Source organism: Manis pentadactyla, chromosome 12 (genome assembly GCF_030020395.1).
Source record: "Manis pentadactyla isolate mManPen7 chromosome 12, mManPen7.hap1, whole genome shotgun sequence".
NCBI classification, from domain to species: Eukaryota; Metazoa; Chordata; class Mammalia; order Pholidota; family Manidae; genus Manis; species Manis pentadactyla.
In genome coordinates this window covers 2,774,749-2,795,105 of record NC_080030.1, presented here as the reverse complement: position 1 = coordinate 2,795,105, position 20,357 = coordinate 2,774,749, and the positions used below count along the sequence as shown (strand labels likewise).

At 62.7% G+C, this 20,357-nt stretch overlaps 2 protein-coding genes across 5 annotated transcripts in view; both read right to left on the bottom strand.

Moving 5' to 3' along the window:
• Positions 1-2,056: 2,056 nt before the first annotated feature.
• Positions 2,057-13,718, bottom strand: CACTIN (cactin, spliceosome C complex subunit). Its single transcript, XM_036890799.2, has 10 exons — positions 13,503-13,718; positions 10,933-11,404; positions 8,443-8,538; positions 8,055-8,200; positions 7,574-7,736; positions 7,376-7,490; positions 5,040-5,232; positions 4,285-4,407; positions 3,889-4,196; positions 2,057-3,436 (listed from the first exon to the last, which is right to left on the bottom strand). Exons 1-10 carry the CDS (start codon positions 13,667-13,669, stop codon positions 2,946-2,948), a joined length of 2,274 nt encoding a protein of 757 aa, XP_036746694.1. The 5' UTR covers positions 13,670-13,718; the 3' UTR covers positions 2,057-2,945.
• PIP5K1C (phosphatidylinositol-4-phosphate 5-kinase type 1 gamma) overlaps positions 12,510-20,357 on the bottom strand; it is a 52,389-nt gene continuing 44,541 nt past the window's right edge. For 2 of the 4 annotated variants that reach the window (XM_036890800.2, XM_036890802.2), the window contains exons 17-18: positions 18,215-18,298; positions 15,294-17,934 (exon numbers count right to left, since the gene is read on the bottom strand). In XM_036890800.2, the coding sequence (XP_036746695.2) occupies positions 17,932-17,934; positions 18,215-18,298 (87 nt within the window). In that variant the 3' untranslated portion in view covers positions 15,294-17,931. Of the gene's footprint in view, positions 12,520-15,293; positions 17,935-18,214; positions 18,299-20,357 lie in introns of those variants that run through there. The other 2 variants (XM_057489651.1, XM_036890801.2) reach the window with 2 other exon arrangements.

Sequence of the window (20,357 nt, the reverse complement as noted above, 5' to 3'; positions counted from 1 at the left end):
TGTGGTAGGAAGAGGATGTGGGGCTGGGGCTCCAGATGGGCGGGGGGAGAGGCGGAGGGAGGCCGCTCCTGTCCTGCTTCCTCTGCCCTGAGATAACAGGGACAGTGACCCTTCTGGGAAACTGCCGGGCGAGCATCAGAGGAGGAAACGACGCCCGGTGGGATGTGAACGCGAGCTCTGGGCTTCCACCACCTCCTGGGCTGGTGGCTGGAGGTCTGGCCCCTTGTCAGTGGGTGCATGGGAGGCTCAGGAGGGGGTGAGATGGCCTGAGGGGACCAGATGGTGGGAAGGGAGGCCAGGCTCGGGGTGTGCCCCCCGTGGCTGTGGTTTCCGGTGGGGGCCAAGCAGGGAGGGTCTATTCTTAGCCTTGGACGTACAGCCCTGGGCAGGAAAAGGCTGGGGTGGGGGTTGGGGGCAGCTTAAGGACACTGGGTAGACAGACCTTGGGCTCGGGTGGGGGTCTTAGGGCTGGAGTCCGGGGCAGCCGGGTGGGTGCAGTGCCTCCGGAGTGCTGGTGGGTCTCCCTGATGCCAGCGTGTGGCTCTGCCCGGCTTGCTCCCCCTCTATGGCTGCTCAGTGCCCATGGAGGCTGCAGCTCCCGTGCCTGCGTTCAGCCCAGTGCCCCTGCCCTGCGTGTGCCTGCCTGCCGCCCTTCCCTCTGCTCAGCAGCGCTGTCCTCCCAGGGAGCGTCCGGTACCCCTTCTTCTGCCCCAAGGCCTAATGCCTACCTCCACCCCAGCCTGACATCTTGGGGGTATCTGAGCCCAGCTCTCCTCCCTCCAAACTGGGGGTTCCCTGCAAGGCAGGGGGATGGCCACTTTGTACCCCCCCAACCGGGTGCAGCCACCTCCCTTGGGGTTGACACTCTGCCCAGAATGCAGAGGGGACGTGAGGAGGAAGAGAAATGGGGACACTGGGGCTGGAAGGACTCTGCTGGGGGCAGGTGGAGAGACGAGGCTGCTGGCCTGGGAGGCGGGATTCTCCAGGTTGGAGAAGCCCAGGATCTAACTCTGCCACTTTCAAGGCTTGAAAACGTGGACCTCTGTGAGCCTGTTTCCCCAAATGGGCATTAATGCTGTTGTGTAGGGTGGGTGTGAGGTCCAGATAATGCCAGTTAAAGGCCAGGCTACGGCCATCACTGCCAGCCCGTGCAGGGCCTGCTCATCTCATGACTGGGCACCCAGCTAGGCGCTGAGTCCCTCCTGGGTCTGCCCTAGACTCAACCCTGCTGCCAGGGGATGGTCCTATTTGCAGTGACAGCGATACAGGCGATACAGGTCACGGATCAACTGGCAGCAGCTGCGTGGAGGATGCTAAGCCTGCTCTGGCGATCGGCACCCGGTGAATGAGGTCTGTCACGGGCTCTCAAAGGGATGGGTGAGGCGTGTGCACTGCCCTAACTGGTGTTCATCCTGGCCCAGGCTGGCTGGGGGGTCCAGGGTCTGCAGCAGGGAGACGGTGCCCCTCAACCAGAGGTGCTTTCCCGCCAAGTCCCCAGGCATCACTGTCTAGGACACGACCACTGCTGTGTGAGCCTGTGTCAGGTGGGGCCAGTGGAGGCCTGCGCCGTGCCAGAGGCTCCTGGCACGCTGACGTAACAAGTGGCCCGGGGAGACTGTCAGCCTTGGCACTATGGACACTGGGGTCAGGTCATTCTCCGGGGGACTATCCCCGGCCCCCACCCACTCAATGCCAGATGCACACCGTCATGCTGCCACAAGTCTCTGGGTGGTGCCGAGCAACGTCCCCTGGCCTAGGTGAGCAGCTACTCACCTCCCAGGACCCAGGTTTGAGTCTGGAGCATTTAAGATGGTGCCCTCCCTGTGGGGGGCAAGGCCAATGGGGTGGGGCAAAGGTGCAGGAGGCCTGGGGGCAAGAAGCTTCTGGAGGAGCCGTGGGGGCCGTTCCCGTGTTGTGGCTGTTTTAAAAGGTCTTCTGGGTCGTGTTTGGCAGCTCAGCTGTGACAGACGCACTTGTGATTTAAGGCGCTGCGATAGGGACAGGTGGGTGTGGGGTGCAGACACTCTGCAATGTCTGCATTTCCGAACATATGAGATTATTCTAAAATAAAATGTTTATTAAAAACTCATGCAAAGTTTCAGATCCATTAAATGAAAATAAACAAGACCTCCCCACTGCCCACCTAAAAATGTCTTTTTAGAGAAACAACCTAAAATCATGTCCAGATGAAATGGGGCCTGGGTGGGGCTGTGTGAGGAGCTGGGTCCGGCTGAGGGCTGGAAATGCTGCCATACAAGTTGTTAAAAAAACACGGCCTGCCTAGAGGACTGACAGCCTGTGATGGGCGAGGTACCCCTATCAGCTCTCCCCACCCAGCACACAGGGGTGAGGGTGGGGCTGGGAAGCGGCCTGAGGGATGCCGCTGTCCTGGTATGGTGGCCGCAGAAGGATGTGTCAGTGCCCCTGGGCTCCTGGGCCTGAGGGCTGATGATGGGCCCCCACACCCAGCACCAGGGGTGAGCTGGGGGGACCAGAGCTCGCCCGTCCCCAGACGGTCTCTTCCGGAACGTGGACAGCAACACATGCCGAGCTCCCAGGAAGGCCGGCCTGGGAACGGGCTGGGCGCAGGGGTCTGCAGCTGCCGGCCAGGGCCTGGGGTTCCTGCTCCTGCAGGCCTGGCGCTCTCAGGCCCGCACTGCAGGGCTTGTGGGCAGGGCTTGGGCCTCGGTCCACCCACCTGGACAGGGAGATCGTGACTCTTGCCGAGTTCCCTGGACCCCTCCTGTGTGTCACCTGGCTAGCCTGTCCCGTACACCCCTCACCACTCCGAGGCAGGTTCCACGGTGACCCTGGTTGGCACAGCGAAAAGTGGGAAAGTGGTGGTTGGCGACAGGAAGGCCCAGCCTGAGGTGGACATGAACCAGGCGACGGTCCCACAGTCCCTTGTTTGTCAGGCAGCAGGCGGCCCGGGAGGAGCTGGGCCATCAGCGCCGGTAGCGGTAGCGCTTGAAGTGGAACCAGAGCTGGAAGATGCCGTTGGCGAACTGGCAGCGGAAGCCGTGGCGGTGGGAGTACTCCCACTCGCGGCTGACGATCTTGAAGGCGATGTCCTCATAGGGCGGCCCGGCGTGGAAGCGCAGCGTGGCGAAGTCCTTGCTGTCCGCGCAGGCCTCCAGGAAGTACTCGGGCGTGGAGCGCTTGTCGATGAGGTCGGGGTAGAAGATGTTGAACTTGTAGCCCTGCACGATCTTGGGCGGCGGGTTGTCGAAGTCATAGTGCGTCTGGTTGTACTTGTTCCACTCGAAGCCCGTGTGCACGCGGTTGAAGAAGCGCGGCTTGCGCGGCCGGTACTTGTCCGCCCACAGGTAGGCTTTGCCCGTCAGCGGCATCTCCACGCTGAACTGCGCCTCATTCTGGCCCATGCCCTCCTTGGCTCGCCGGAAGAAGATGTCCTCTGCGCTCTCGCTGGCGTCACCTGTAGGAGAGGTGACCACGCTGAGCCTCACACAAGGCACCGGAGGCTTGTGGTGGCCCAGGTGCATGGGGTGACCAGGCCCCGGCCCCCACTGTGCCCTCCCTGCACCCCGCCACAGCTCATCTATGCCCACCACCCTGGGTGGGCACCAACGTGTCCCCTGCTAAGTAGCAACAGAGCCTGGGGGTTAGAGACCCTCAGTGGGCCTGGACAGGGGCCTTCTGGGGCCATTGTTCTGTACTCAGCAGGACGGCCACCCTAGGAGGCTGCAAACGAGGGGCCCATTGAGCTCAGCAGGGCCGGGGACAGGGGGCAAGCCCACGTCCCTGTGTCCCTGGCCCAGATCACTGCATGGGAATGAACAAACAAGGAAGCAACTTGTAGAATGCGGGTGCCATGAACCCCGGGGAGGGCCACGGGGCAAGGACACGTGAACCCCGCCCCCGCCGCACCTGTGACCTGGAGCTGCTGCCGCGACAGCTGCAGGCGCTGCAGGTCCTCCTCGGGCTCCAGCACGTGGGCGTCCAGTGGCAACTCGTGGGCCGTGAGCAGCCGGGGGCTGTACTTGCCCGCGTCGTAGTCGTCCAGGCTCTGCTGGATCAGGTCCTCCTCCATGAGCACGGCCTCCCCGTCCCCGTCCCCGTCCCCGTCGGCATCGGCCTCGCCCTCCGTGGGTGCCGTTCCCTCTGCCTCGGGCTCCGCAGCGCCACCCTCCAAGGAGGGCCCGGGTGGGGTCGGGGCCGGCTCCTCGGGCTCCGGGCTGCGAGGGGAGAGGGCTGTGGGCCGGGCCGGGCTGGCAGGACGCTGCCTGTGGCCCTGCCGAGGTCTGGGCGGGGCGGGCGGCCTACCTGCGGCTGGGGGAGCGTGGCTCCAGCCTGAGGATGGGGAACAGCGGCTCGCTCTCCACGCCCTGCTCCTGCTTCAGCTTGTACAGCTTCTGCCGCAGCACATCCTGGTGCCGCTCGCGGAGCCTGCAACGCGGGCAGCTGGTGAGGCCGGCCCTGGGTAGGGCGCCCTGCCTGCCCCTGGGGCCTTCCTCGTGCCCCTCCTTCGGGAGCAGGCTGAGGGCGGCCAGAGGCCATGGCACAGGCTGGGGCCCTGTCTAGGCATGGCAAGCCCAGGGTCAAGGTTTTGGGCACAAGGACAATGGGCCTTGGGTCACAGACGCTGGAAAACTGTCCCACGGCCAAGGGACAGGTCCCTGTACAGAGCGTTTATGTGCAGGCGTGACCTGGCCACCAGGCTGGCTGGAACAGTATGCGCAGCGGCCGACCATAACCTCAGCGGCCACTGCACGGTCAGCTCAGCTAGCGCAGACGGGCGCTGTGTTGACGCAGCGGAGCCAAGCATGCCGAGAATTTGTACACAGAGGGTAGACGCAGCCAGAGGCAGGGACAGGCGGCCTTGGGGCCTTCCTGTGATGCCGCTGACCCTAGGAACAAAGCCGGCTGCTCCTGAAGGCCGGAAGGAAGGTGGCCCAGCTGCTGGAGGCCCACCCTGGATGGGGGGTGGGTGGCCTGGGGAGCTCCCTGAGGTTACTTAGGGGTGGCTCTGCCTCGCTGGCCTGGGAGGGCCCCCGAGCCGCCCAGGCCCCAGCACTGACCTGGCGCGCGCCATGTGGGCACGGAGCTGCTGCAGCAGGCTCTCCCAGTAGCCCATGTCCAGGTTGGGGCCCCCAGCGCGGATCTTGCCCTCAATGCCCTGGAAAATGACCTGCAGCTGGCTGTACGTCTTCCCCTTGAAGACCGACTGCACGTCAGAGCTGACCGAGGCGTTGACCCCCTCTCGCCGCTCGCCTGTGGTGGGAAGGGGCTGCTCAGCACTGGGCTGGGGCCAGGCTCTCTCCCCCCTTCATTCCTCTTCCCCAATTCTGGCCTCCCGACGGCCCTTACTCTTCCCTGGCCTCTGGCTCACCCCTGAGCCTGGCTGAATCCTAACACACTGGGATGGTGACAGGCATGGACGATGGCCAGGGCGGCTCCGGCTCCCTGACCCTGGGGGAAGCCAGGCAGGCATTTCTCAGCCCGTGTGGGTAAGTCTGACCCGCATGGAGGGTGCTCCCCACCGCAGGGAGTCCTGCTGTCTGGGGACAAACGGGACCCTGTGCCAGCATCCATCATGGGCTGGGGGCCTGCATCCACGGTCCTCCCCTCCCCGTCCACTCCAGCCTGCCTGCCGTGCACGGACACACCCAGGCCCGCCCCTGCCCCAGCGCCGTGTGTGGCACACGCTCATCACCAGCAACACCTTCTCCCATCCAGGTTGCCTCCGAGATGCCCCCCGTCCTAGGCCCTTGGTGAGCGTCCCTTCACCTGGGTGGCCTCCCTGACCACCAGATCGCACTCCCTGGCCTGGATGCCTGGTTCGGGCCCCCTGGGGAAGGCAGGGACCTTGCTGGGCTCTGGCTGTGGTTGCCCACAGGGCCCAGAACGCAACTGCTGACGAATGCCAGGGTGGGCAACCACCTGGTGCTCCCTGTTAGAAAGCTGGCTTCTCCAACCCCTGCCACTGGACAGAGGATCACAGCTGGCCAGACGGGATCGGGAAGGGCTCAGCATCCAGAGACCCAGGATATGCGGGCAGTCCTGGACTTGGGGGCAGACCTGCGGGGCCGGCAAGCCAGCCGCAGCCCACAGCAGGGGGGCCGCACCCTGCCAGGTGAAGCCACCTCCTCAGAACTACGGATGAAAACTGAGACCCAAGCAGACACCCCCTGGGGCTGCTCCCGAGGCAGCTGGGTGCCGCTAAGCCACATTTAAACAGCAGGTGCCAGGTCTTGGCACCACCCCATGCCCCCAGCAGAGCACTCCTGGAGCACTGGGGTGGGGGCAGTGAGGGGAGTCCAGGTGGGGGAAGGCATCTCCTCAGAGACCCTCTCTGGGGGGATCCACTGGGAGTGGTAATGGGGGGCCCGCAGGGGAGGGCAAAGGGGAACCTGTTCCCACTGTCTACTGCATGCCCTGGACAGTTAGAACGGAGATGTGGGGGTCCTAGGAAAAGGGGCTCCCCCCAGGAGTGCCGGGAAGCCCGCACCCTGCCTAAGAGGACCCAGAGAGGCAGAACCCACGACGTGTGAGATGTTCCTCCTCCTCCCGAGAGGAAGGACGTGGCCCCCCCATGCTGCCCGCACAACCCAGGACGTCTGCACAGGCTTAGGGGACGGGAGGCGGTCGTGCGCCCTGGCCACTGCATGTGGCTGGTAGCCGCCACCTGAGTGTGAGCGGTGGAAGCACAGAGCTCAGTGACCGGGACCTGAGGCCCATGGGCACTGGGCGTTGTCAGAGCCGGTGGCTTCCTGGGGTGGGGTGCAGTGGCGGGGACTGTGGACTGCGGTTGGTTATAAGCTGCTAGAACCACGGTTCCCACCCAGGCTGACTCCACCACAGGGGGGTGTCTGGGACATCTGTGGTTGTCCTGACTGTGGCACTCCTGGCACTGAGTAGGTGGGGGCCAGAGGGGCTGACCCCCCCACGAGAACCCAGCCGCATCCAGAGTGCCCAGCACAAGAAAGCCCGCTTCGGAGCCCGTGCCCCTCGCGACTGTGTGCACCCAGTCTTTCTGACAAATAGGACATTACTTGGGAAAAGAATGCTGGGGTCTCAGGGCTGTACTGGGGGCTGCTCTGAACAGACCACTCCCTGGGCAAATACTTGAAACCCAGAAAACACTCCCACGGGAGCCACTCCCAGAGCAGCCAGGTGTGGCTCAGAAACCAAGTAAATGAGGCCAACGGGCTTGGTACTGCGCCTGCGCCCCTGTCCTGGCGGGAGAGGCGCCCACCCACAGGCGGCTGCTCCTGCAGCCCGGTGCTGCCCCCTGGTGGCTCCCCATGGGACCCTCGGGCCGGGGCGGCTCCAGCGGACCCAGCCGTGTGCCCTGGGGAACCACCGGGGGACAGCTTTTGGCGTCCCCGGCTGGGGTGGCGCTGGCCCTGGGTACCTGGCCCCTTGCCCGAGGCTTCCAGCTTGCGGAGCTTGGAGATCTCGTCCTCCGTGATGGTGGTCATGTCCCGCCAGAAGTCCACGTTCTTGCCTTGCTCGAGCTCCATGTACACCTGGGCGGGGGTGCGAGCGGCGCGGTAAGGGCCTCCCCCGGAGGCGGAGGCGGGCAGCGGCGCGGGCGGGGGCCGGGCGGTACCTGGATGTCCTCCAACAGGTCCTCCATGTCGGCCACGGTGAGGCCGTTGAGGAACGTGTAGGGCTCGTGCATCTCCACGGCCAGGTCGTCGTCCTCGGCGCTGATGTACTTGGCCAGCAGGTCGATGGGCTTGGCCCGCCCGTCCCGGATGCGGATCTTGGAGCTGCCAGGGAGCAGGGGCAGTGTCAGAGCCTGGGGGGGGTGGCATTCAGACGCCTCCTCGGCACCCAGCTCAATGGGGGAGATGGGGCCACCTCGGTGACAGGCGCAGGGGAGGAAGCAAGGACCGAGCACTGAGCATATGCAGCGGGTGCCAGAAAGGGGATGGGAAAGGGGCTCCCCGAGGAGGCTGCGGGTGGAGACCTGAAGGGCGGTGGGGAGAGGCAGGACGGTGGGCTCTAGGCTGGGCGGGCGGTGAGTGCAAAGGCCCTGGGGTGGGCAAGCTGGGGGAGGGGGGCGTGGGGGCGGGGCCGGCCCGCACCGCAGCTTGGCCTGCTGCAGGTGGAAGTTGTCCTCCTGCTCCTCCCATGTCTTGAAGTGCTCAGCCTCCTTCTCCCGCTGCAGCATCTCCAGCTCCTGCTCGCGCATGGCCTTCTCCCGCTCCCGCTCCAGACGCAGCTGCTTCACCTGGGGCGCGGGGAGCACAGGGCTGGGACGGCCGGGCGCTGGCGGCCCTGAGCAGCCGGCCCTGCACCTCAGGCCGTGGGGCCCCGTGGGGCAGTGGGGGGACCCCACCCCAGCCGGCTGGCCCCTCGGACAGACCCTGGGGCAGGAGAAGTGGTCCGCAGTGGCTGGTCCCAGTGTGCCTGACCAGACGCCCCTGCGCCCCCAGCCGGGCCCCCCTACCCCGCCCCGAGCTGTGCGCCCACCTTCTGCAGCTCCAGCCGGTTGTCCTCCTGGATCCTCTTGTTCCGCTCCTTCAGCTCCTTCTCCTCCAGGTGGCCGATCCCCTTCTTCTCCAGGGCCTGGAAGGGCCGACCCCAGGCCCACTGAGCAGGTGCACCCACACCCATCCCCCCAGGGCGCTGGCTCCACCCTCGGGGTGCCTCCCCGACTCGGCCGCGGTCACAGGTGGGGAGCAAGGCCGAGAGCGCTGACCCACCCCGGCCACAGGGTCCCAGATGCGGCAGAACTGACTCGATACGACCCCGTGTTATAGCGCAGCCCTCACTGGTGTGAGATGGACTCACACACAGGGCACGGAAGCCCCCTGCCCCCATGGGACTCACAAATACCACCCGCAAGGGGTCCCACAAGGACCACTGACTTGTTTCACACAACAGCCTGCGGCACCTCTGTGCGGCTTTCCAGGCCGCCGTGGGTCAGGCCCCGCTGCATGTGGGTACGGTGGGGTGGCGGGTGGGCAGGAGGGGGAGCCCAGAGCACAGTGAGGTCGCCCACCTGCCCTCACTGGTGGAGGGTGTCGGGCACAGCCCTGGGTCCCGTGGACACCCTGACACTGCCTCAGCACTGCTGCCTGGGTTGGGTGCCAAGCCCACACCTCTGACTCCAAGGGTTGTTCAAGGATCCCCAGCCCATCCCCGAAAAAGTACAGCTTTTCGGACTGGCTCAGGGCCACCCCTCGGGGCCTGGGATGCTGTCCGTGGATTAACAGTGCCCGCACAGCTCACCTCTGTACAGAATGGCAGCAGAGGGCATGGGCTGGGAGCCAGGCAGCCCCAGTTCAAACCCCGGCCCTGCCACTCGGGAGTGGAGTGGCCTGAGGCTGGCGAGGCTGCAGTGGGACGCAGACACACGGGAGCTGTGAGCACCCAGCACAGAGTGTGCGCTGATGTCCAGTGCCGTGACTGCCCACCCAGCCAGCCCAGCAGGCCCAAGGACGCCGGCCATGCCATTGTCCTGGGTAGCGCTCCCCGGACTGGACTCCACCTGCCCATCACAGGAGGAAGCCCTCCGAGGGGTGCGCTCCCCAGGGCCAATCTAGGCGCTGACCAGCTTGTCAGGGAAGTGCCTGAACACTCCGGTGTGCGCCCCTGCCAGACCACAGCAAGCTCATTCACTCGGCGTTACTGTGTGTCAGGCTCTGGGCTCAGGGCTTGCCCGGGGCTTCCAGTCTGGCAGAGATCATACCTTATAAATCATGGCAGGCATTTAGATGTCACTTTGCAACACGACCTTTGTGGACCTGCTTATGTTAAACTGCGGTGGTCATGCACCCGCCCTCCTGTGCTCCTCCTCTGCAAGCTTCACGAACTTACTTATTTATAGCTTGTCTCCCCCGCGAGGCTGCTGACCCCAGAGACCCAGGATCCCTGCCTCTCTCACTCACTGACCAGGCTGGGCCCACCTGTATCCAGCCCCCGCAGGCAGATGACGCACGTTAGCGAAGCGCTAGGGTGGGAGATCTTGGCAGTGCCTTGGTAAAAAGGGCACTGGGGCGGGGGTGCCGAGAGGCCAGAAAGGCCTCTCAGAAGAGGCCACAGGGTGGCGGCGATCTGAATGGTAAGAGCCACGGGTGGCGGGGCATGCTCTGGGCAGAGGGAAGGAGAGTGCAAAGGCCCCATGTGTTCGAGACAATAGCAAGGCACCGTTTGGAGCACAGGCCACGCACGAGGGTGCCACGGTGCCCACCTGTTCTCAGCCCCACAGCCCAGGGACACCGTGTTGGATTGAACTATGTCCTCCAAAGGGACGGGTCCACGTCCCAACCCCGGAAGCTGTGTGACCTCCTTGGCAGATAGGCTCCCTGCAGATGTGACTCGGTAAGACGAGTCACATGGTAGCCAGGTGGCCCTAAGCCAGTGGTGGCTGGTGCCCAGGTAAGAGGGAAGTGCAGACACAGACCGAGGCGGTGGCCGCATGAAGGCACAGAGGGTAGCCAGCCAGCCACGTGACGACACAGAGGGCAGCCAGCCACCCACATGACGATGGAGCAGACAGGCACGGGGCTACATCCAAGGGCTACAAGCCAAGGGCTGCCAGCACCCACTGGCTGCTGGGAGGCAAGGAAGGTTCTCCCTAGATCCTCCACACAGACCGTGGCTCTGCTGACATTTGACTCTGGATTTCTGAGAAATTCTGTGGTATTAAGCCACGTGACCAGGGCCATGGCTGGCGGGGAAGTGACCGGTGCACGATCTTCATCTGGAGAACGAGGTGGCAGCCGGTTTTTAGGGCAAAGAGTGACTGGAAGTTTACACCACAAGGGAGGTGCGGCAGGAACCGCTAGCAGAAGCCAGTGTGTGTGTGCAAGTAGATCCTAACAGCAAAGGGCCCTGCGGAGACGTGGACGAACACACATCTCTTGAAACAAGCTGTAAAGGGCACACACCGCAGAGACTGTCGGGGAGGCAGGAGTGATGGGTGAGCATGCGCGCCACGCGGCCAGCCGGGCTCACCTTGTTCCAGATGAAGGTGCCCAGGAGGTTGTTGTCGCCAAAGGGGTTGTCGGTGTTGGTGTAGCCCATGTACTCCTCCCCCCAGCCCATCTTCTCCCGCTTCTTCCTCTCCTTGGCCTCCTTCTTGGCCAGCCGCCGGGCCCGCTTCTCCTCAGGCGTCTCGAAGGCCTTCATCAGCTCCTCCTGCTGTTTCCTCTCCTCACGCAGCCGCAGCCGCTCACGCAAGCTCTGCTCGTGGCTCAGGGCTGCTGCCTCCCGCGGGCTCTGGGGACAGTCTGGGGACGCTGAGCTGCACGCAGAGGAGCCCGGGGACCAGGAGCGTGTCCGCTGGCGGTGGGCCCATCGGCCCTGCTGCCGCTGCACACCGCCAGAGTCAGACCGGGAGGACCTGTCCCGCGAGCGCCATCGGGGTGGCGGGGGGCTCCGGCTCCGCCTTCCTTGCCGCGGCCACTGTTCCTCCTCCGAATCCGGCCTGCAGAGGGAATTGACAAAGGTCTGCTTACTGCCTGCTGGTCGGTCACTTGTTCGCAGTGCCAGGCACTGCACTAGGCTCTGGAGACACAGCAGTGGCCATCAATGGTCCCTGCCTTTGTCAGGCTCACATCAACAAGCAAACACAAGGTGACCTAGGGAGCATGATGAGCCACAGAGGCTGGTGACGTGACTTGGCATTAGGAGATGGAGCGTCAGAGGCCTGGACAGGTCGCTCTGGGGGAAGCGGGCAGGAGCTCCAGGGAGATCTGGGAGAAAGTGGTGCAGGCCGAGGACACAGCCAGAACAAAAGCACGGGGCAGGAGTTTACTTGGCGTGTTCCAGAAGCAGCGAGCATCCCATAGCGCTGCAACACAGCAGCACTAAGCATAGGAACCAGAGGCCCCGACCTGTCCGAGGTGTCGAGGGAAGGCTTACAGGAGATGGCGGTGTTTTTAAACTGGTCCTTCCAGATGGGTGGGCATGAGCTGGAGTAAGACTGGCAGGAATAAAGAGCCAAGAAGGGCACTGAGCAGGGAACACAGTGTGCCAGTCGCAGGGATGAAGCCTTTCATGTCTGGGGGCCTCTGAATGTGGAGAGGAACCACCAAAGCTGTCTTTACTCTGTTAAATGCTCTACCTATTAAGTTTGTGCCGAAAAACTACGCTCTGAAGACCAATCATCTTGGAGTCCTTAAATGTGACAAACTTAAGCAAATTTTAAAAAATGACATTGACTCTAATTTACCTAGACAGTTTTTTAAATACTAGATTAATTCAAACATTAGAAAACAACAGACAAAAAAGATACAAAGATAATAACAAGACTTATCACTGCACATGAACCAATGCTTAAACTTCAACGCCAGGGGCTTAACCCAGGCCAACTTTTTATGTAAAGAGCCAACGTGTCTACAGGACAATTACCTGCCTCTGCTGCTGTCATCCCAGTGCAGCCACGGACAGATGTGAACTAATGGGCGTGGCTGTATCCCGATAAACTTTTATTTTGGAATACCAAAGTCTGAGTACTTTTGAGTATTCCATATAATTTTCACATGTCATGAAATTCTGTTCTTCTTTTGACTTTTTTCCTGTTTAAAAATGTAGAAACTATTCTTGGTTCACAGGCTGTAGTTTGGGAAGCCCTGACTTAAATTATTATTTCCGTTCTGCCTCTTGTAACGCTGTGGAATTCCTGGGAAGCAATGACCTCACAAGACTCAAGACCACCTTCTCAAACCCAGAGGGTGACCAGCGATGTCTGGCTATGGTGTAAACAGGTTGGCGGGCTGGGGGCCAATGCATGTCTGGAGAGGCCCCACGGAGATGTTGGAGGACACAGGTGAGGAAACCTCGGCCACAGCAGGGCAGAGACTGGCCCGAGTGCCACAGCCAGTTATGGCTGAGTTGGCAGTGGGACCCCGGTCTGGCCAGGTGTCCCATTTCCAGAAGAAAAGGACTGTGGGCCACGGGTAAGCTTAGACCAGGTCTTAAGTAAACAGTTCTGCCAACTGTCATCAACAGTTCTTCCCTCTCACGCCCCACTTACATTGGCAAGTGTCACCTCTACTTCCGAAATCCCTCCCAAATCTACCCACTGGGCCTCCCACAGCCCCCCTCTTGTGAAGGCCGCCGCCATCTGTTGCCTAGCTTACTGTACCACGTTTCCCCTCACTGGTAAGCAAGCACCTGCCTACCCCCAGCTCCTTCTCCAGGCGAAAGCCAGACGGAAGTCCTCCACAGCAAGTCAGACCCCATCACGCCGTTCAAAACCCTCTCATGGCTCCCTACTTCCCCCTCGGATAACGGCCTAACCCTTCACCGCCGTACCCAAGGCTCTACGTTACCTGGTCTCCGGTCACCTCTCGGACCTCACCTCCCACGGCCCCTCCGCCTCGCTCCCTGCGCTCCTTGCTGCCCCTCCAACCACCAGGTCCCTGCCTGGAACGCCTCTCGCTTTGCCTTCCCTACTTGGTTAATTCCTCCTCGTGTTCAGATGGCCCCTTCTCCAGGAAGCCCTCCCTGATTGACTCGAGGGTCTCCCGGCAACCCGAAGGCAGGCGCCGGATCCCAGCGCCACTCCCGTAGCAACTCACCTGCGCTCCTGGCTCCGCCGCCTCCGCCTGGGCCGTCTCTCGTCGTTCCGGCGCCGCCGTTTTCGTCGCCCATGGCTCCTGCTCCGGCTTCGGCTCCGACTCCCACTTCGCTGCCTTCGGTCCTTGCGACTCGCTGACCGCGAACGAGAGCGTGTATCCCGACCCATCGGGTGGGCCGGCGGTGGCTGGGCTGACACCAATATCCGGGGCCTGCGCCGGGGGCCTTCCTCACCTGCGGCGCGCGCTGGCTGCCCATCCGCGCCTGAGACAAGATATAGGAACCCGTCCCGCGCTCCATCCCGCAGGGACTCCGGCGCCCCGCGGCCTACGCACCGCGCTCAAACGTGGCCCTCGTGTGGGCTCGTGCAGGACTGTCGTCTCCAGGTTCGGGGACTTGCTCTTTAGGCATTGCGAGGGGCAGCCCCACATGGGTCCAAGCCTTAGGGGACCTGAGGCCCTGGGGGCGGAGCAAGGGCCGACCCGGAACTGTGAGTTGGGCGGAGCCGGGACCAAGAAGCCGCGGCTCCAGGGGGGGCGGGGAGTGGAGCCTGCGTGGGCGTGGCCTACGGAAGGCGTGTCCTGGCAGCGAGGTTTCAGCTACTGTAGGTTCCAGTGCAGATCGCTCCAGAGGGCCAGGGATGGGAGCTGGCATGGAGACCGAAAAGCTTTAGCTGCTGGGCGGGTACCCGTGTAACTCAGGGGTTAAGCTTTAAAGAAAACGCAAAACTTGCGGAACTCCCTGAGTTCTCCATCAACTCATTTTATAGTTGGGGAAACAGGTTCAGAGAGGGGCAGTCACCAGGGGTAAGGTGAAGCTGGGATTTGCACTTGGTGGTGCAGCCTTGGCCTGTGGGTGCTGGGGAGCCGCGGGAGGGTTTGGAGCAGAGGCAGATGAACAGGGGACGGGTTACGTGCTCCCTGCCCGACTGGTGGGAAGGACGGACTATAGGGGGGCAAGACTGGAGGCAGGGAGATCTAGAGGACCCCAAAGTCCTGCTCTGAGCTCCTCTAGCCCAGCCCAGAGGATGGTACTTGATATATTTATTTAAACTAACTCTCTAAAAGCTTATCTTAAAACCCAACCTCCTAATACCACTCTAAATGCTGTGTATGCTCTGCTTGGTGCCAAGGTGCAGGGTGGTGGCACAGAGGGGACCTTCTGATGGAAAAATCAGAGGCCCATCTCCTGTCACCCTTGATAACCCTGCCTGCCTTGGGACGTGTGTGGTCCCAGGGATGGGGTGGCCCAAAATGTGAGGGGAGCCCAGGCCCCATGATTTTTAAAATGCAGATGCAACCTTTAGAGTATCTGAATACTAATCTTTGAACAGAAGGTAAGCAAGTGCATTCCAGATGGTGTGGGAGGCTAGTTCATAAACGGGCCGTGCTGTTGTGCATCTGCACCATGGCCAACACTGGGCTTCTGAGGTCTTGCTTACACACAGGATCTTACTTCCAAAGCAGCGTTTCTCAAATTGGAAATCTAAGAAATATTTTCCCCCTGAAAGGGGTCCATGCATTACTCAATTTGAGCAATTCTGGCAGAATGAATACAAACTTTGCAGGGTGTTCTTTGGGGCTGGGCTGGGCTGCATTGATGTCAGAAGCTTTTCAAAGTTTTCTGAGCTGAATCGGAACCCGGAGCAGGCCACAGCTGCTATGGAAGGCATTCAGGTCTTGTCATCATGGTTATTATCATTTTAAATCTTTCTAAAGTTTCTTCCTGGTCTCACTCAAAGTCAGTCCCTTAAACTCCCAACAGGACCACTGGAACATTCAGAGAGGCAGAGGTGGACTGATGCTTATTAACCGATTTATTAGAGAGGTCTCCTCAACGTAAAAAGAGGGAGGGGGTTGGGGGCAGAGGTCTGAGGCTGCATTCAAGTGCTACTGGGGCCAGCAGGGGCTGCACGGTTAGGGAGGCACCCCGGCTCTGGGTTTGAGCGAGCCGGCATCCTGTGGCCAAAGAGGCCAGGCTCTGGATTGTCACATACCAGACCACGGGGCTGAGCACGCGTGACCCCCAGGGAGAAGTAAGACACACAATGTTTGCAGTCTTGTTGTGTTTTGAAATCAATTCGGCCATAAAAACGAGATCGGGGTGGGGCAGGCAATGCAATTGGTCCCCCAGAGAAAGATGGTGGAGGACACTTGTCCTGGGGCAGGGACTGAGGGGGCTGCGGTGGCAGTACCATGGCAAAGGACCCCATGGGGGACGGGGGTATTGCACTGAGCTGGGTAGCCGAGGCCAGGGTGGTGAGGAGGCAGAGGATGGAGGGCAGCACAACAGTCCAGACCCTGCTCATGTTCTGGGTGACCACAGCCAGAGATGAGTCACCAGGGAATGTACAGACTTCTATCCCGGGGGCAGCAGCAGCTGGGTGGGCCCCTGCCTTCCTCACCCAGGACCCGGGGAAGGCCATGAATTCGCTAACACATTATAAATAAGGTCTGGCCTTCTCGCCCTGCCTGGAAAATGAGCAAACACCTCCCATCGGCACAGTTTGTGGACCACTTAGCATCCATGTGACAGATCTCTGAAAAGGGACAAAGAATGCAGCCAACACACAACAGGTCCTCAAAAGGGTCTGGGTGACTGAATACAAGCACAGAAACGCTGTAACATCCAGGTTTGCACATTTCTCCTACAGGTCAGTATCCAATTGACGCCTTTTTTCCATGGTTCACTCAGGAAGGGCTGATGGACTTCGCAGGCAGCTCTTCTCTTCGCTCTTGAAGCTGCAGGTGGCTGAGGGCACCCTAGGCGGGGGTCCCACAGCCTCAGGACCATGCCTGCCTGCGGCTCTGGTCATCCCCATGGGCACACCAAGTCCCTGGTGCCAGCCAACATCAGCATATAGGTGGCACAGCCACCCTGCTAGTCACGGAGGTCCCAGATTCTCCTTGACCTCTGCCTGCTCAGACCACTCCCTGCTGGTGGGAACAGGCAGGGACAGACTAGCAGCTCAGGGCCGTGTGGCTGGGGTGCCTGCCCACAGAGGCCGTCTGAAATGCAGGCCAGGATGCTTCCCGGGGTCTGGACAAATGCTCCTCGGCAGGAGGGAGGGGACAAGGCTTTGCTAGTCTGGACGCCTGCAGGGTCATTCTGAGGGTCCTCGGGGCACCTCCCTGGGGCCATGTGCTGGCGTCCCGGCAGCCCTGCCCACAAGCAGCCTGGTTCTCCAGGGGAAAGGACGCAGCCAGGCCAGCAGATCTCCTGGGGCAGAGCAGCATGTGTGCAGCTTGCGGCAGACTCAACATCTCCCATGCCTGGGCCAGTGGCCTTCCCAGCTCCCTGGGGCTCACTGGAGAACAGGGGCTGGGGAGGAATTTTCGCAGAGGATGCGGCCTCCACTGCAGCAATGCCCGGGCGCCCTACCCCCGTGGTGGTCCACAGAGCGGGCAGGGGAAATCACTGCAAGTCACCTCTCTGGAGGTGGGCCTGCGGCTCTGTGCAGGCAGCAGAGCCCCTGCGAAGCCTCTGGACACGGCGGGGCCCTGGCGGCCACCCCATGGGGCAATGGGCACAGGGTGGCTGTCACTGTTGAATATGACAAACCCAAAAAAAAGCATGTTTCATGAATATCTCCTCCCGGCCTTTCCCTGGCACAAGAGTCACCATCACTTGAAAAAGAGCAGATGCCTGCCACAGTCCTGGGGGCGCTCACGGGGGCGTCTGCTCTCTGGAGGCCCCATGGTCTGTGGCCCGGCCGCCCCCTCCCTTGGCTGGGCCCCCTCTGGATACTGAGCGGTCCACTTGGGGGAAGTCCACAGCCTGGGCTCCAGGGAGAGGGGGTGGCCACGTCCACCTGGCAGCTCCCGCTCACAAGTCACCTGGGAGGTGGCGATGGTGGGAGACAGATGCTGAGAGATCACAGGGGCCAGCAGGGTGGGCAGCTGCCCAAAGGCCCCCAGCCAGCTGCACCTGAGGGGGATGTCTGGTGCCCAGCCCACAAGCCCGAGCCGAGGCCGTCTGCCGGGCAGTCTCCGCACGTGCCCCGGGAACTCTCCCTCCAGGGCGCTTGTCCGCGGTGGAGGGCAGGGTGGGTGAACCGGGCAGGCCCTCACGGCCCACAGGCCTTGGTCCCCCCGCTCCGCACGTGCAGGCGCAGCAAAGAGCCGACAAGCACAGTGGAATGGAGTTTCTTTCTTCTTTCCTGATATTTTTTTTTCCTTTTTCCTTTTCTAAAAAAGCACTTGTGTGCTGCTGTCTCTGTGCAAAGAGTAAGGACCCGAAATAAATACGTGACTGGAAACTCACGAAGGTTCACAGTATCACAGGCTAGGTAGTCGAGGGAAGCTGGGGCCGGGCGCGCGCCCGTCGCTCTGCAGCCCGGCGGTGGCGAGGGGAGGGCGTGGGCGCGCGGTCGGGCAGCGGCGAGGCGGGCTTCTCCCGGGCTCTGGACCGAGCAGGGCGGCAGCATAGAAACTACTGCAAGAAGCAAGAGGGGCAGGTGAGGGCATGGAGACTGGGGCGTCTCCCACCTGTCGGGCCTCCTGCGGCTGCTGCCACAGGAGGGACCCCACGGGCTGTGACACAGGCCCCGAGGAGCTCACCCCACAGCAGCTGGCGGTCGGCCCAGGGCGGGGCTGCAGGCCGCCTGCCCCTCTGCCCCGGGCCTGTTTCCCCATCTGTCCCTGGGCATCTGGGGGCCACGCTGTGGGCCCCCCGCAGCCCCGGCCCTGGCGCCCCGCACTGTGGGCGCACTTACGGTGTCGCTCTCGCCGTCGGAGGCCAGGTGGGCCTGCACGCTATAGTGAAGCGGGGAGTAAACCCAGCTCCTCTCATCGGTGGGCTGCGGGGCGGGCGGACGTGCAGGAAGGGCAGGGTGAGGAGGCGTGTGGCAGAGGCAGCAGGGAGGAAGGAAGAGACAGAGATAAAGGAGGAGGACCCCGACACGGGGCGCGAGGGGGCAGCTCGGCCCCTGCCACCCTCTCCCTGGCAGGACCTGCCCCGGCCCAGGGTCGAGAAAGGGCAGGTGGGCAGCAGGAAGCGAGCGCTGAGTGGAGGCAGGCAGGGGGGGGGGCTGCACGTGCTGTCCGTCCTGTCCCCTCCCGGCTGGTCCTCCCGTGGCCCCTGCCCTCCGTCCTGGCCAGCAGCACCCCTGCCCGCCTGCTGTGCAGGCACAAGGACCCTCCACTGCGGCTCCCGGTACAGGGAGGAGCCCAGATCTCAACCACCCGGAAGCCTTTCAGGACTAGAACGTGCAGATCTGCTGGGGGCAGACCGAGGCACCAACCACCTACGGAGCAGGCAGCAGAGACCTGGCCAGGGGGCAGGCTGGCCTCCCAGCTGTGTCAGTGGAGGGGACTCGCCATTCCTGGTCGGGCTGGGGGGAGGGCAGACAGTCCCAGCACCACAGCTCCCCAGGGCTCCCCCGCCTTCAACACCCCGGGCCTGGGGACCTCTGCCCCAGCCTGGCCGCCACTCGGGAGAGCTGGGGCCTGAGCACACACCTGCCCTGGTCACACCCGCCCCTGTGTCCAGGGGCCCTATGCCCACCATGGCTGTGACACAACCAGCCCGCAGCCCCGCCCCCTCCCAGTCCGGTCACGACAACCAGCCTTGCCTCCTCTGCCAGGCTGACCTCCCTGCAGCCTCGTGAGGACCAGCACCAGCAGAGCCCTGCTGTCCCACTGCCCCTCAAGGCACCTGCGGACTGTGCCCGCCACAGGCCACTGTGGGCTCCCTGTGCCCACAGGGCCCCACCTCTGGGCCATGACATCTGCCCTCACAGGCCAGACCCCTGGCACCTCACGGCCCACCAGGCCGCTGGGCCCTGTGGGCAGCTGACCCACACGCCCCAGAGGGCTGGGGCTGTACACCCTGAGGGCCATGCCCATCTGTGGACAGGTTCGCACAGAGGCATGTGGGGCAGGACAAGACCCCAGAGTAGGCCCCACCCAGCCCTTCTTCCAACAGTCACAGTGTGACACAACCTGACTACGGGGCAGCGGGCTCGATTCCCGTCCCCTGCCTGCACGGGCACCAGGGGTCCCTCGTGCCCTGTGTCCAGTACAGGGCGGCAGTGGGAGGTGCTCGATGGTGGCAGCTGCCATCCGAGGCTCAGAGTGTGGGCGTGGGGGTCCCGGGCGGCAGGGAACCGGCGCTGAGCTGGATGAGGGCACATTGTTCCGGCCCTGCTGGCCTTGGGTCCGTGCCCACATTGGTCTGGCTCATTTCGCTGCCCCCTCTCCTGCCATCTGGTCTCGTCACTTCTGCTGGCCCCAGGCCGAGACTGCCCTTTCTTTCCCCGCCCCTCACACCTGTGTGGTGCCAGGCAGGCCAAGCCCTCTCCTGGGGTCCCCATGGCCCCAGCTCTTGGGCCACCTCTGGGGAGCAGCCTCATCTCAGGCAGGAGGACTGTGGTGGGTCTGGGGGGGGGGGCCCTGCCCACTTCTCGGGTTCATGCAGCAGTGCCTGATGCCCAGTGTTGCTGCGAGCCACTGAGGGGCCTCACCTCGAGGCCTCAGAAACACTCGCTGCAGGCACATGGCCTGCTCTGCTCGTCAAGAGCTGTGTGGCTCTGGGCAGATTACTTGGCTTCTCTGAGCCCCATTTACTGCCCATGACAGTGACCACTGCTGCATGATATTCACATAGCAACCCAAGCACGGCGGATGGAAGACACAGGCTGTGTGGGAGTTTGGACCCAGTTATGCTCTAAACCACGCCTCTCGTGGTCTCCCTGGGACCCGAGGTGTCGGTTTCTCCACTTGTGAAATGGGTACGGAGATACCAGCTTCTCCTTCCTGCAGCTGAGACCCCGGCTTTACAGTACCCCTGGCTGGCCCATGTGGCTGCCCCCTTCAGTAGGGCAGATGACCCTGGGGCAGCCACGGGCAGAGAGTCTG

What these genes read in the sequence shown, in the direction of transcription:
- CACTIN (XM_036890799.2), bottom strand. Translation starts at nt 13,669, where the DNA reads ATGGGTCGGGATACACGCTCTCGTTCGCGGTCAGCGAGTCGCAAGGAC. An exon ending in CTGCAGCAGGCCAAGCTGCG is followed by an intron (nt 7,737 to 8,054) that starts GTGCGGGCCGGC and finishes GCTCCCTGGCAG; the next exon opens with CTCCAAGATCCGCATCCGGG. An exon ending in ACCTGTTGGAGGACATCCAG is followed by an intron (nt 7,491 to 7,573) that starts GTACCGCCCGGC and finishes ACCCCCGCCCAG; the next exon opens with GTGTACATGGAGCTCGAGCA.